The sequence below is a fragment of the Pipistrellus hanaki genome, assembly GCF_964339955.1.
Source record: "Pipistrellus hanaki genome assembly, chromosome: 2".
Classification (NCBI taxonomy): domain Eukaryota; kingdom Metazoa; phylum Chordata; class Mammalia; order Chiroptera; family Vespertilionidae; genus Pipistrellus; species Pipistrellus hanaki.
The window spans coordinates 1,494,883-1,508,868 of record NC_140504.1 but is presented as its reverse complement, the minus strand read 5'-3'; the positions used below and the strand labels follow the sequence as shown (position 1 = coordinate 1,508,868).

At 57.2% G+C, this 13,986-nt stretch overlaps 1 protein-coding gene across 1 annotated transcript; it reads left to right on the top strand.

Moving 5' to 3' along the window:
- The first annotated feature begins 4,278 nt into the window (after positions 1-4,278).
- Positions 4,279-11,794, top strand: ATP5PO (ATP synthase peripheral stalk subunit OSCP). The gene is made up of 7 exons (XM_084873715.1): positions 4,279-4,408; positions 5,421-5,471; positions 6,308-6,418; positions 7,383-7,512; positions 9,834-9,946; positions 11,294-11,380; positions 11,615-11,794. Exons 1-7 carry the CDS (start codon positions 4,373-4,375, stop codon positions 11,726-11,728), a joined length of 642 nt encoding a protein of 213 aa, XP_084729841.1. The 5' UTR covers positions 4,279-4,372; the 3' UTR covers positions 11,729-11,794.
- Positions 11,795-13,986: the final 2,192 nt, after the last annotated feature.

Sequence of the window (13,986 nt, the reverse complement as noted above, 5' to 3'; positions counted from 1 at the left end):
TGGCCTCGGAGGCTGGCGAAGCTCCCGGTGGCTCCGAGCCGCTCCAGGGGCGGGGCCAGCAGCAGCACAGGAGGCCCGGCTCACTGCCTCTGTGCGAGCCGGTCAGTGTGGGGTCCGGCTTCACCCCGGGCCCAGCAGCACCGAGATGAGCCCTGCAGGTGTGCACCCGTCGTCTGCACTGCCCCAGCTCCGTTCCCAGAGGGGAAACCGAGGCACGGAGCGTAGGGGACTCACCCAAGCCGCACCGCTGGTGAGCGGCATTTGGGAGTCGACCCGGGCTGGGGCCGCAGTGCGGCTCCTCTCTGTGGAAGACAGTCATGACCAAAGCCCGCCACAGGCACCCAGACCCGGGGTGCCCAGGAGGGGGAGCACCCAGACCCTGGGCGCCCAGTAAGGACCAGCACCCAGAACCCAGGCACCCAGGAGGGGGAGCATCCAGAACCGGGCACCCAGGAGGGGCCAGCACCCAAGCCCAGGGCGCCCAGGAGGGGCCAGCACCCAGGAAGGACCAGCACCCAAACCCCGGGCGCCCAGGAGAGGCCAGCACCCAGGCCAGGGCATCCAGGAGGGGCCAGCACCCAGACCCCGGCGCCCAGGCCTGGGAAGGCTGCCGGCTGGGACTCAGTGGCAGTGCCCGCGGGCAGTAACAGCGGTGGAGGCTCTGTCCCCACCCCTCCCCAAAGGGCGCCCTCTGGAGGCAGGGCTTCCCCGGAACTGCCCGACCCAGGGGGGCCTGGGCCAGGGAAGCTGAGCTCCGCTCCCCCCCAACCCACCCCCCACCCCCCAGTCTCTGCAGAGCCCGCGGGCCGGTGCCCAGGACAGGGGGGTGCCCCAGGGCTGCGCACGGGTGAGGGCTGAGCCCCGGGGGGTGGAGTGGGGAGAAGGCTGCTGCGTGGGGGTGCGGAGGGCGGGGTCCTGGCAGGAATGAGACACACACACAGACACACTCACACACACACTCACACAGACACACACACACTCACACACACACACACACACACTCACACACACATATACATACACACAGAGACACACACACATATAGACACACATACACACACACTCACACACACTCACACACATATACATACACACACAGAGACACACACACATACAGACACACATTCACACACACACACATACACAGACACACACACACTCACACACACTCACACTCACACAGACACACAGACACACACACACACACTCACACACACACACATATACATACACACACAGAGAGACACACACACATACAGACACACATACACACACACACTCACACACACACAGACACACACACTCACACACATATACATACACACAGAGAGAGACACACACACATACAGACACACATACACACACACACTCACACACACATATATATACACACAGAGACACACACACATACAGACACACATACACACACACTCACTCACACACACATATACATACACACAGAGACACACACACATATACAGGCACACATACACACACACACACACACATACCCCGTGTGGGCCCCACAGCAAGGAGCCTGGCTGGCGCACCTGATTGGAGCGTGGGGCTGTCAGTCACCTGATTGGAGCGTGGGGCTGTCAGTCACACTCCCGCCTCGGAGCAGGGATGCAGGGGAGGTGGCAGGGAGAAAGCTCTGGAAAGAAGCGCAGCCCAGGCCACGCTGCCACAGCGCGGGGAGGCGGCGCCCCCTGGTGGCCGGACGCTCCTTCAGAGCCGTGTCCAGGGAGCGTCAGGGTGACCTTGGGAGCGGACAGAGGGAGGGGGTGAGGCTGCCAGGTGAGCGCAGCGCCAGGGCCTGGAGCAGAAGCGGGGGTGGAGGCCGGGGTCCGAGGGGACCACTGCCCGGCGCCGGGTCCTCCCGTCACCCCGGTCCTGCCATGGTGCCAAGCCCTCCTGCGGCCGCTTCTCCGGAGACCCACACCCCGAGCCCTGTGCGTGTTTGTGTGCTCCTGGGCCAGATCCTCAGGACGAACAGTGTCAGCCGACGGTCATATTTAAAAAACACACAAAAAACATGTTTTTAAAAAGGGAAAGTGTTAAATGGGCAGCGGGGCTCCAGGAACCACACTGCCCGTTCTCTTTAACATTTTTCCTTTTTTAAAAAAAGATGTTTTTATTATTTCAGAGAGAGGAAGGGAGGAGAGATAGAGAAACATCAATAATGAGAATCATCGACCGGCTGCCTCCTGCACATCCCCTCCGGGGACCAAGCCTGCAATCCGGGCACGTGTCCTGATCTGGAATCGAACCGGGACCTCCTGGTGCAGAGGTCAGCTCTCAGCCACTGAGCCCCGACGGCGGGCAACACTTCTTCCTGTTTAAATCTCGATCAGCCCGCTCAGGAGCCTCTGCAGTTGGCAGACTGCCCCAGCCCCCTTACCCGGCGAGGCCACAGAGACCATGTAGAAGGCGCCACGGCCATTCCCTGTGCTGAAGGTCAGACGGAAGCCTGAGCTCCAGGTGAAGGCTCCATGTGGCCCAGGACGGGAGTGGCTCTGCTCCTCCTGGAGGATCGGAGGGAAAAGGGCAGACACGGATGCAGACTTCCTCCGAGATAAGTACCTGATGAATAGCACACGTGTATATCCGTGTTCTTCACAGTGTGTTCACAACCGCCACGGCACGGAAACAGCCCGGGTGTCCTCCGAGGGACGGACGCCTGGCTACAGCAGACGTGGCGCCGACACCGGTGTACAATGGAATGCACTCAGCCACGAGAAGGATGAATACTTAAGAACATCCTGCTACGTGACATGAGCCAGAGGAATGAGACATGACCCTCTGGTCTGGCTCAGGTGGGACATAAAACAGAAAGCAGTGAACGGAAGAAACAAAGTCATAGGCACAGGCGGCGTGTGTGGCTGCCCGAGGGGGCGGGGGTGGAGGAGGAGGCAGTGAGGGGTCCAGTCCGTGGCCACAGAGGGAGACTGGACTTGGGGTGCAGAGCACGCCATCGAGTACGTGGGTGTCAGATTGTGATGTGGCACCCCTGGGACTTATATGATGCCCAATGTTGTCCCCAACAAATTTAGGTATTTAACGAAGACCCTGGCCTTCGTTAAATGGGCCTCCATCAGATGGGCATTATCCGCTGCACCCAAAGCTGCCAATTCAGTCCCAGGTCAGGACACATGCCAGGCTGAGGGCTCCATCCCCAAAGGGGGCCCCATAGGTTTCAAGAAAGGGTGCAGGAGGCAGCGGACCCATGTCCCACTCTCTCATTTAAAAGTCATTTTTTTTAAGTAGGCATGAGGAAAAGGACATGTGCTCCAGGCCGGTGGCGTGTGCACTGATGCCGGCCGTGGAGCAGCCTTGGAAGGAGATGGAGGGCTGCGGGGACCTCGTCTGCCTGAAGCAGGGGCCGCCCAGGAGCTGAGCTGTCAGAGCCGGAGCGGGGCCTCCAGGCCCAGTGTGCTGGGCAGCCCCGGGCAGCCTTTCTCTCCCGACAGGGCAGGGCCACGTGCACGTTGTAGGAAAAGAAGGGGGTTTGTGGGTTTTTCTTCAGTGTCGTTAAGTATTTCCTATGTCCCTGAATATGCGTGGCCAATCTCACTGTAATGGCTGCACAATTTTTTAAAAATATATTTTATTGATTTTTTACAGAGAGGAAGGGAGAGGAATAGAGAGAAACATCGATGAGAGAGAAACATTGATCAGCTGCCTCCTGCACACTCCTCACTGGGGATGTGCCCGCAACCAAGGCACATGCCCTTGACTGAGATCGAACCCAGGACCCTTCAGTCCACAGGCTGATGCTCTATCCACTGAGCCACACCGACCAGGGCATTGGCCACACAATTTAAAAAGCCATTTTCCTACCCGCAGACGTTAGTTTCTGATTTTTCCCAGTTTTAAAGTGAGTGCCGTGAACATTTTGCATGTTAACCTTTCCCAGATTTCTTAAAACATTTCTTAAAACATATGCAATTGAGGGCTCATGGCACACACATGTGGCACGAGGAAATAAAACAGCGAGAAATATTTGTTTTAAATCATAAGTCACCATAAGGTGACCAGACGTCCCGATTTTTAACAATTTGTCCCGCGTCCCATGGCGTTTTAAAAAAGTGCCGGCCAAAAATCGGGACTTGTTTAAAACGCCGCGGGACGCGGGACAAATTGTTCAAAAGCGGGATGTCTGGTCACCTTAGCGTAAAAGATGAAAGTCCAGATCTGATGGTAGGGTACCGCCCGCCTCGAAGGACTACAACTCCCAGCGCGAGGGAGCACCCAGCGCATGCGGCCTGACGCCCTACGCCTACATTTCCCAGCGGGCCGCGCGGCCACGCTGGCGCACGCAGGCGCCCTCGCAGCTCCCCCCCAGCCGGTTTGACCTCCAGCCGCGGAGAAGATGGCGTCGCCCGCAGTGTCCGGGCTCTCCCGGCAGGTGAGGCGGCGGGGCCCGGGCGCCGGCGGGGGGAGGCTCCGCGGTGACCGGCCGGACCCGAGAGCCACAGCGGGGGCCACAGGGAGCGCGGCCGCGTTCAGGGTCGTGGGGCCGGCGAGTGGGGGCGACGCGAGGCCGCGCACCGCACCCCGTGGCGGCGGGCGGGGGGCGCGGGCCGGGCCTCGGCGCCTCCAGCGGCTCCGGCAGCCGCAGGCGTGAGGCCCCGGAGCTGGGCGCCGGCTTCCGCGGATGGCGGGCTGAGGACGGGGCCTCCCCCGATCGTCGGTCTTCCCAGGAAAGGGAGGCGGCGTGGCTCCGGGTCCGTCCTGCCCGCCGGTCAGGGCAGAGCTGGGGCCCGGACCCCGGAGCCTCAGGAGATGGAGAGGGAGCCCGCGCCCTCCGTGCTCTTCGCCCGGGGCCGCCGACCCCGCCCTGACCTCTGACCTCTGACCTCACCCCCGCGTCCCCGCGGCTTCCCGTCCTCACCGCCGGTTCCCTGTGACCTGCGGGGCCGGGCTGGGTGAAGGGGCCCGTGGCCCTGCCGGGGGCCGCCCCTCCGCGGCTGAGCTGCCCTCGGACCCGGAGCCGTTCTCACACACCCCCTGCTCCGGGCCAAGCCTGGTCCCCAGGCGGCGCTGCATCCAGAGAAGGCTCGGCTCCCGCAGAGGATGGCCGCCATCCGGCCACTGCCCGCGAGCGGCCCTATAAATGCTAATCGCCTTTCCTCCCCCCCCCTGCCCCCCAAACTCCCGTTTCCTCGAAGGTAGCCTTTCCTCTTTGTCCTGGGGAGCCGCCGCCCCTGCCCTCGCAGACGGGCTGGCCCTGGGAGGGCAGTTTCCGAGCCGCGGGGCCTGGCTCTCTCCGCGGGAAAGTCTCTCCTGGCAAATAGCAGCGGCCTCGCTGAGGCTGTGCTGACACCAGCAGCAGGAGGACCTCCTGTTAAATGACGGACTGGCTTCGTGTAGACCGCCCTGGAGTACCCCAGCCTCACCTGCTTTCCTTTGCTTCTCAGGTGCGAAGCTTCAGCACGTCTGTGGCCCGGCCGTTCGCCAAGCTCGTGCGGGTATGTCAGCTTCCTCGCTGTGAAGCAGCCATAGTGTGAGGGCCCGGCGTGTGAGCTGTTGTGGCCGTGTGCATGGGGCTCGGGAACCTGTGTGGCAGGCACACACGTGACCTTTAACAGGAGGATCCCTGAACCCCGGAACAAGGGGATCCCTGGACCCGGAACGAGGATGGGGAGTAGCTGGCCTTCCTATTCACAGAGGAAATGGAGACTCCGGGAGGACTTGTCCCGTGTCCCTCAGCTTGGTCCTGGATTGCCCTGGAGCCTGACCTCGTCCAGAGCCTGAGCTGCTCTCCGCAGCCGCACAGCACCCCGGGGGGGGGGGGGGGTACTCTGAGGGCGGTGGGAGGAAGCCTGCGGGCACATAGTCAGTGGCTAACGGGCGCCACTGGTGAGGAGGCTCTAAGAGAGCATTCCTGTGACATGCACGGAGTGTGCTTTACATGTTTCATAAACACCTGCTTTCATGGCTCTCACATGTTCAAACTGCCTCCCATCGGTGATAAAACCTCCCATACTTGGAACTGAATAGCATTGCATCCAGTGGAAGCCAGCCGTCTCCCAGGCAACGGACATGATTCTAGGGAGTGAGGCCGAAAGGGGTGCTGGGCCCGTCTCCTGAGGCCCCGTTCTGCGGGGGGAGCGGGAGGGTCAGAGATCCACCGGCCAGGAAGGACTTCGACCTTGAGAATTGCCGTTCAGGATAGCGCTCTGACAGCACAGTTAACCGCGTATGCCACAGAAGATGTCTTCTTAAAGTTACAACCATCTTATTCCACCACTGACAGAGTATTAACTGACTTTCCTGCTGTCCCCCGCCCCGCCTTCTTTTAAAGCCGCCTATTCAGATATACGGTGTCGAAGGCCGCTATGCCACTGCTCTGTACTCCGCTGCGTCCAAACAGAACAAACTGGATCAAGTAGAAAAGGAGTTGGCAAGAGTAGCAGTAAGTAGCTTTCCTGCCCCTTACGAACTACGTTCCAACTGTGTTTTCTTCCCTTAGCGAACGAGCTGGGTTGTGGGATGGGGTTTGGCTAAACCCGGAAGCCCGGGGAGACTCAGAGAGGAGCCCCTTGCCTTCAGACTGAGAGAGAGGGGGGGGAGAAGGGTGGTGCTAAGGGTAGCACCAATGTCCACTGGGCAGCCCAGACCCAGGACACTTGCCTGTGTGTCACCCAGCACGGCTCGGGAAGAACGTGTGTTCGGGGCACCACCTGGCAGTTTTTCCTGAGATGGCAGCGGGTCAGAGACAGGCCCCAGGCGGGCGCCAGGGAGAAGCTGCTGGCGCAGTAACCGAGGGCGGGTGGGCAGGCAGGGGCGTGACAGAAGGAAGCCGCGTTGGTCACGGGGTCCAGGCGTGTGGTTTCCCAGGGGAGACAAAGGCTCTCTGGTGCCTGCACTCCTGTCCCCCTGCCCTCCCTCCGGGCGGGAGGCTGTTCGGAAGCACCACACGCCCGGGCTGGGCTGGCTCTCGAGCTCTGAGAGGTGGCACAGAGGGTCCGGCTGAGACGCACAGGCCCCTCCGGGGGTGGCACCGTTGCGGTCTGCACCTGAGTGCTGGCATGGCTAGTGTCCTCTCAGTACGTGAAAAACTAGGGTAGTCCCCATGTTAAATACGCAGTGAACTGGATCTTTGGGTGCTTACCGTTTTTATAGTCTGTCGAAAAGCAACAGTTAATTTTAAGAGATTTCAAAAAGTGTCTACATTTTTTAAAGAAATAGTGTCTCCTGTGTGAAATCACGGTGTGATGTATTCTTAAAGGCAGAGAAATGACTAGATTGTAAACTTCTTTGTGCTTTAAGAGTACCCGTTTAATTCATGAAGTTCTGATTCATAGGAAGTGTGTGTATGGCAGCTGGGATCGTTGATGCTCTAAAGAACTTAAGAAATTCTTTTTTGGCACTTTTAGCAAATCCTGAAGGAACCCAAAATGGCTGCTTCAATTTTGAATCCCTTTACAAAGCGTTCTATTAAAGTGAAAAGCCTGAATGACATAACCAGCAAAGAGAAGTTTTCTCCCATCACGTCCAACCTGATCAGTAAGTACTAGATCTTTCTCCCGAGTCTCTGCAGATTCGCTGTGGGGATTTGCTGTGGGGTGCAGGCCAGGGCAGGCACATGGGCGCCAGCTGCCCTTGACAATGAGTCAGGCCTCACCCAGGCTGTCCTTGATTCTCCGTCTGTGGGTTCAGGTTTGAGGGGCACTGGCTAAAGATGCTGAGATGTAAGAATGTCTAATGTCAGTATCTCAACCCACGGGGCACCAGTGGAGTCACACCAACAGAAAGAGTGGTAGCCTGGCTGTCCCTCTGTCCTGGGCGAAATTTGCATCCTTAGGTTCATCAGGTTTCTTCCAAACCCCCTGGTCAGCACAACACAAGTTTATACGCTATGGCCAAGTGGGATTTAGTCCAGGGTGCAGGCTGGTACAATATATGCAATAAGTTAATGTGATTCAGCACCTAAACCAATTGAAGGGTTAAAATCCAACAGCCATTTATGATTAAAACGCAGCAAAGTGGGAATAGAGGGAACATACTTCAGTATAACGAAGGCTATATATGGCACGCCTGCAGCCAACATCATACTCAGCGGGCAAAAGCTAAAAGCATTGCCCTTAAAGGCAGGAACAAGATGGGTGTCTGCTTTCACCTCTCTGATCCAGCAGAGCGCTGGAAGGCCTGGCACCGCAGTCAGACAAAAAAAAGAAAGGCATGCAATTGGAAACGAGAAGGGAAAAACATCACTTGTAAATAACACGATACTGTGGAGAGAGTGAACCCTAAAAATCCCACCAAAAAAACTACTAGAACTCGTAACTTAGTAAAGTAGCGGAATACAAAATATCCAGAAATCACTTGCATATTTATACACCAATAATGAACTGTCAGAAAGACAAACTAAGAAAACAACCCCATTTACAGTCATATTAAAAAAAAAAGAAAACACACACAAAAAAAAACTAGGAATAAATTTAACCAAGGATGTAAAACACCTATACTTAGAAAATTATACGACACCAAGAAAGAAATTGAGGAAGATACAAGTAGATCATATACCATGCTCATTAATAGGAAGAATTAATGTCATTAAAATGTCCATACGAGCCAAAGCAATGTACACATTCAGCACAGTTCCTATTGAGATGCCAGCGGTAGATTTCATAGAACAAGAACAAATACTCCAAAAGTCTGTATGGAACCAAAAAAGACCCTGAATAATCAAAACAGCCTGGCACTGGCATAAAACAGACCTTAAGATCAATGGAACGGAGTAGAGCGCCCAGAATAAACCCATCCTTTATAGCCAATTAATATTTGACAGAGGAGCAAGAACATGCAGTGGGGCAAAGATAATGTATTGAATGAATGGTGTTGGGACAACTGGACAGATACAGGCAAAAAGAATGACACTAGACCATCTTCTTACACCATGCACAAGAATAAACTCAAAATGGGTTAAAGACGTAATGTTAGACTCAAAACCATAAAATCTTAGGAGAAAACATAGAAGAAAAGTCTCGACATTTCTTGTAGCACTATTTTTTCCAATATGTTTTTTGGGAAAAGGGAAATAAAAAGTGAGACTGCTTCAAACTTAAAAGTTTTTGCACAGCAAAGAAACCATCCACAAAATTAAAAGACAAGCCACTGAGTAGGAGAACATATTCACCAGCGATACATCCAACAGGTTAATATCCAAAATCTGTGAAGAACTGATGCAATTTGACATCAAGAAACCAATCCAATTTAAAAAACGGGCAAAGGACCTGAGTGGACACCTCTCCAGAGAGAGCTTGCAGATGGCAAATACACACAAAAGGAGACTCGCCACCACCAGGCAGAGATGCCAGTCAGCACTATGGGCTGGCTGAGAGGTGAAGGGATTAAGCACATAGGCATCTGTTGCAAATCTGGGTAAGGCACACACCCCTTACTAATTTGAATGCAGGTTGGTGAAGTCTCCTTTAAGAAAACAAACTAACATTGAATACCAATTACATCATCACCATTCACATTCTTAAAGAGCGTTAAAAATAATATTTTTAAAATATATATTTTTACTGATTTCAGGGAGGAAAGGAGAGGGAGAGAGAAAGAAATGGGAATATCACGGATGAGAAAATCATTGATGCTGCCCCCTACAAACCCCCTACTGGGGATCGAGCCTGCAACCAGGCATGTGCCCTGACCGCAATAGAACCCAAGCCTCTCAGTCCACAGGCCAGCGCTGTCCACTGAGCCAGCTAGAGCTAAACACAACATTCTCAGCCACAAGTGATGCTTTGGAGGTGACCGTAAACCCATGGGTGACCGTGTTAAGTGCGTGTCCAGTGACTGACACACCTTCCCTTCCCCAGATCTGCTCGCTGAAAATGGCCGCCTGACCAGCACCCCTGCCGTCATCTCTGCCTTTTCCACCATGATGAGTGTCCACCGGGGAGAAGTCCCGTGCACCGTGACCACCGCGTCTGTGAGTGAGGGTGTGGCCGCGGCGCTCGCCTGGCATCTCGTGCCTGGCATTTGGCAGAACAAAAAGGCAAAAACGGGCGAAAACCAGGCCCGGGGGACGGTGACCTGTCCCTGGGGGTTTTCCCTGTCCGCCAGCTCCCGCGAGCTGTGCTCTGGAGCGGCCGTGCACCTCACGCCTCCCTGCCCGGGGCTGCCCTGAGGCCGGAGCCGGGGCGGAGGTGCTGGGTTTGTGCTCCGGAGCGGGTGTGAGTTCTCTGTAGTTTACTGAGACTCGGTGTCCAGTCTGGGGAGAAGGGGAGTGTGGGGCACACGGGCCCTTTACTCTTGCTGCCTGGATGGCGTGGGCTGTCAGAGCCGCCATTTGCTGAGCCCTTCCGTGTGCTGGGTACTTGTAACTTATTGTCCGCGGTCCATGGGAACTAGAAGTACGATTCTCTCTAGGTTACGGGCAGGGAAACAGCCAGGGAGGTTAAGTTGTTCTGGTCACAACCAGTGAAGCCCGGGTTCGAACTCAGACCTCTCTTAGAAGCCCATGCTCCTTCGGCTGCCCCCCCACAATCCCCCAGAGTTCATTGTCTTGTCTGAGTCGGTCTTCCTGCTGCGCTCGGGGCAGGAGACCGTCGGTGGGACTCCGCCCTGGAAGGTGCGCAGTGTGCTGGGCCTGCGCCTGGCCTCCGACGCCATTCCTGGTCCGCGCGGCGCTCTGGTCTCCTGGCGAGCGGGGTCGGACATCCATTCCGCTTCGTCTGTTCGTTGGTTTAGAGACGTGCGTTTGTGGTTCCACCTATTCGCGCCTCCAGTGGTCGGCTCCTGTGTGCCCTGACCTCAGATGGAACCCGCAGCCTTGGCGTAGCAGGACGATGCTCCAGCCTGGCCGGGCCGGTTTCAGGGACATTTACCGGCTCGAGGGCCACCCTGTCCCATGGCCAGGCCTGGGGCAGGTCGCTCTACTCTTTAATAAAACATACATTTTGATCAGCGACTAAGGGCATCGGCTTCAGAAATAGACTGATTTCAAATGTTGGCATTGGTCCTCACTCCCTGGGCAGCCTTGTGTGAGTCTCTTAGCCACCGTGAGCCTCAGTTCTCACACACGTGAAGAGGGAAAAACGGCTGCTGTCCTCTCAGGGCAATGGGCCTCCCGGGGCGATGGGGGCGGTGAGGGGGCCTCCCGGGGTGATGGGGGGGTGAGGGGGCCTCCCGGGGTGATGGGGGGGTGATGGGCCTCCAGGGGCAGTGGGGGCGGGGGGCCTCCCGGGGCGGTAGGGTGTGATGGGGCCTCCCTGGCCTGCGGGAAGTGTCCGCTCTGCTTCCCTGAGGTAAAGAGGGTTGTCACGTTCCTCTCCAGGCTCTGGACGAAGCCTCTCTGACCGAGTTGAAGACGGTCCTGAAAGGCTTCCTGGGGAAAGGCCAGGTGTTGAAGCTGGAGGTGAAGGTAGGTTTGTTACTGGGGTTTCCTCGGCTGTCGCTCAGGACAGACCTCGGTGCGCGGGCGGGGGGCCGTCCTGGACCTGGCATTCCCGTCGAAACGCTGCCCAGTGCCCTCAGCTGACCTCCCTCCTGGGAGTGCTCACGGCTCCGTCGGCTCCCGTGGCCTGGGAGGTGCTGTTCGGCGGTCCACGTGCTGGCGCAGGGTCGTGTGTTTCACGTCCCATCCGTTTCCCCCCAGACGGACCCCTCCATCATGGGCGGCATGATTGTGCGCATCGGAGAGAAGTACGTTGACATGTCTGCGAAAACCAAGATCCAGAAGCTGAGCAAGGCCATGCGGGAAGTGTTCTGAACGCACTGATGTTTCTCAGTGGAAATGTGAAACTTGGAGCAACAATAAAATGCTTCCTGAACAGAATATACTGCTCACTGCTCTTCAAGTGGAAACACAGAGAGCCTTATTCTTACCCTGGAGGCCCCGTGCACAAATTCGTACACAGGTGGGGTCCCTAGGTGTGGCCGGAGGTCAGGGCCGATCCAGTTCTCAGCCTCCCAGCCTCCCCACCTCCTCCTTCCCTCACTCCCTTAGCGCCGGGTCACCTGCCACGTTCCACACCCCCCCCTGGTGGTCAGTGCACATCATAGCAAGCGATTGAACTGGTTTCCCAGTGTAACTCCCAAGGGGAAATTTGCATATTAGCCTTTTATTATATAGGACTAGAGGCCTGGTGCACAAAATTCATGTGGTGGGGGATCGCCTCAGCCCAGAACTGCTGGCTCCTAATTGCTCATCAGCCTGCCTGCTCGCTCCTAGCTGCCCCACCCCTCACTATTTGCATGCTGGCCTGATAGCCCCTAAGTGCTCCCCCTGCTGGCCTAATTGCCCCAACTGCCCCCACCCTACCGGCCTGGTTGCCCCCAACTGCACCCTCCCTGCCAGCCTGGTCATAGGAGCCATCTTGTGGGGTGTGACAGTCAGTTTGCATATCACTTCGTTATTACATAGGATTGTTCTTGCAGGATCTCGTGTGAAGATTAGAGGCCCTTTGGCTAGAGAACCTAGTGTGTGTAGATTATTTTGCCAGAATCTGTCAGAGCTGACAGGAAATATGGCTGCCTTTCCACTAAAGACACCCCTTGACAGCCGGGCCACACCACTCCAGAACTCCACTCCAGAATCTATGAAGCTCATGTCCGTTAGGAAAAATAGTTACCCTTGTGGAGCCTCACTGTACGCCTGGCTCCCTGGCCTCAGGGCGGTGCTGAGCCTCGGGTGGTGGGGTACCCGAGACCCAGGCTGCTGCTGGTCTTGGAGTTTCTGCTTTCAGTGTCCGTCTCACAAGGATCCTGAAAGCGGTTGTCTGGGCTCTACATGGCACCCCTCTCTGCTGCCTCCCAGTGCCAGCATCACCCCTCACTGCCCAGAGGGCTGGGTCTCACCCAGTTGGAGTAGAAGGGGGGGGGGGGGGAGGGAGTGTCAATGTGAGAGACATCGATTGGTTGCCCCCTGCACACACACGACTAAGGCCAGGGATTGAGCCTGCAATGAGGTACGTGCCCTTCAGTCCATGGGCCAGTTGGTCTAGCGACTGAGCAAAGCCGGCTAGGGCTGTTGTACTGAGTGGAACAGGTGGGTGGCTTCCTGCATGTACCCTGGCAGGAGCACAGCCACAAGCAGGCGTGGGCCCCCACCAGGAGTTAAACCTCAACCTTCCCGTGTACAGCTGACTCAGCCCACTGAACGACACGAGCCAGGTGCTCGTTCGGCCCCGAGGGGCTGGCCGCCCTGCGTTTCCACTGGTAGAGCCTAGAGTGGTTTGTCTGCCCTGTGTGGTGTCTTAGTGGAAAGGCAGCCGTGTTTCCTGCCGGCTCTGACAGGTTCTGGCAAAACAGGCCTCTGCTCCAGAATGGACAAGTGGAAGAGTGCCATGCCGGCCGCATGCCGCGGGCAGGGCAGAGCTGCCTCAGCCAGAGGCGGCAGAACGGGCTTCTCACCGGCAGCCCCTCCCCGTGCCCGGAGGGCAGCCCAGAACCCCCTCCCCCACCGCCCACCAGCAGCTGCTCCGGGTTGAGTCCCGTGGGCCCGCCGAGAGCCAACAAGGAGGTGAACCTTCTGCTCCTGTGACTTTTATCCTGGAATGGCCTGAGGACAGCGGTTGTCCGGGCGACCGTGTGCCCGCGCCCGCGAGTTCTTGGCACACCACGCCCTGGCCAGTCGGGGGCACTGACCTCTCCCCTCAGTCAAGTTTTTAAAAAATGAAACAGCAACACAACAGCAGCTGTCCGGGTGAGCGGATCAGTCATACCTCTATTCTCTGTCAGCTCGGCACAGCAATCCGAACAGGGAACCTGTCCCCGGAGACAGCGGGCTGGGGTGGCCGGGGCCTGGGGCTCACAGCGCAGGGTGACCCCGAGAGGAGCCGGGGGGAGGCAGAGCCCACCACATCCACTCCACAGACGTGGTCCCTCAGCAGCCGGGCCGCACGCCACTGACCAGACAGTTCCGTAAGTCAGAGCGGCGTACTGTCCCGTGAGGCCCAGACACGGGCGGCTGCTCTGCTCCCCACGGACACAGTGGGGTGAAGCCAGGGACACACACACACATATCCC

Excerpts from the sequence above, each read along its gene's own strand:
- ATP5PO (XM_084873715.1), top strand. The coding sequence starts at position 4,373 with ATGGCGTCGCCCGCAGTGTCCGGGCTCTCCCGGCAG. Across the intron at positions 7,513-9,833 it reads CATCACGTCCAACCTGATCA|ATCTGCTCGCTGAAAATGGC; the intron begins GTAAGTACTAGA and ends TCCCTTCCCCAG. Across the intron at positions 9,947-11,293 it reads GCACCGTGACCACCGCGTCT|GCTCTGGACGAAGCCTCTCT; the intron begins GTGAGTGAGGGT and ends GTTCCTCTCCAG.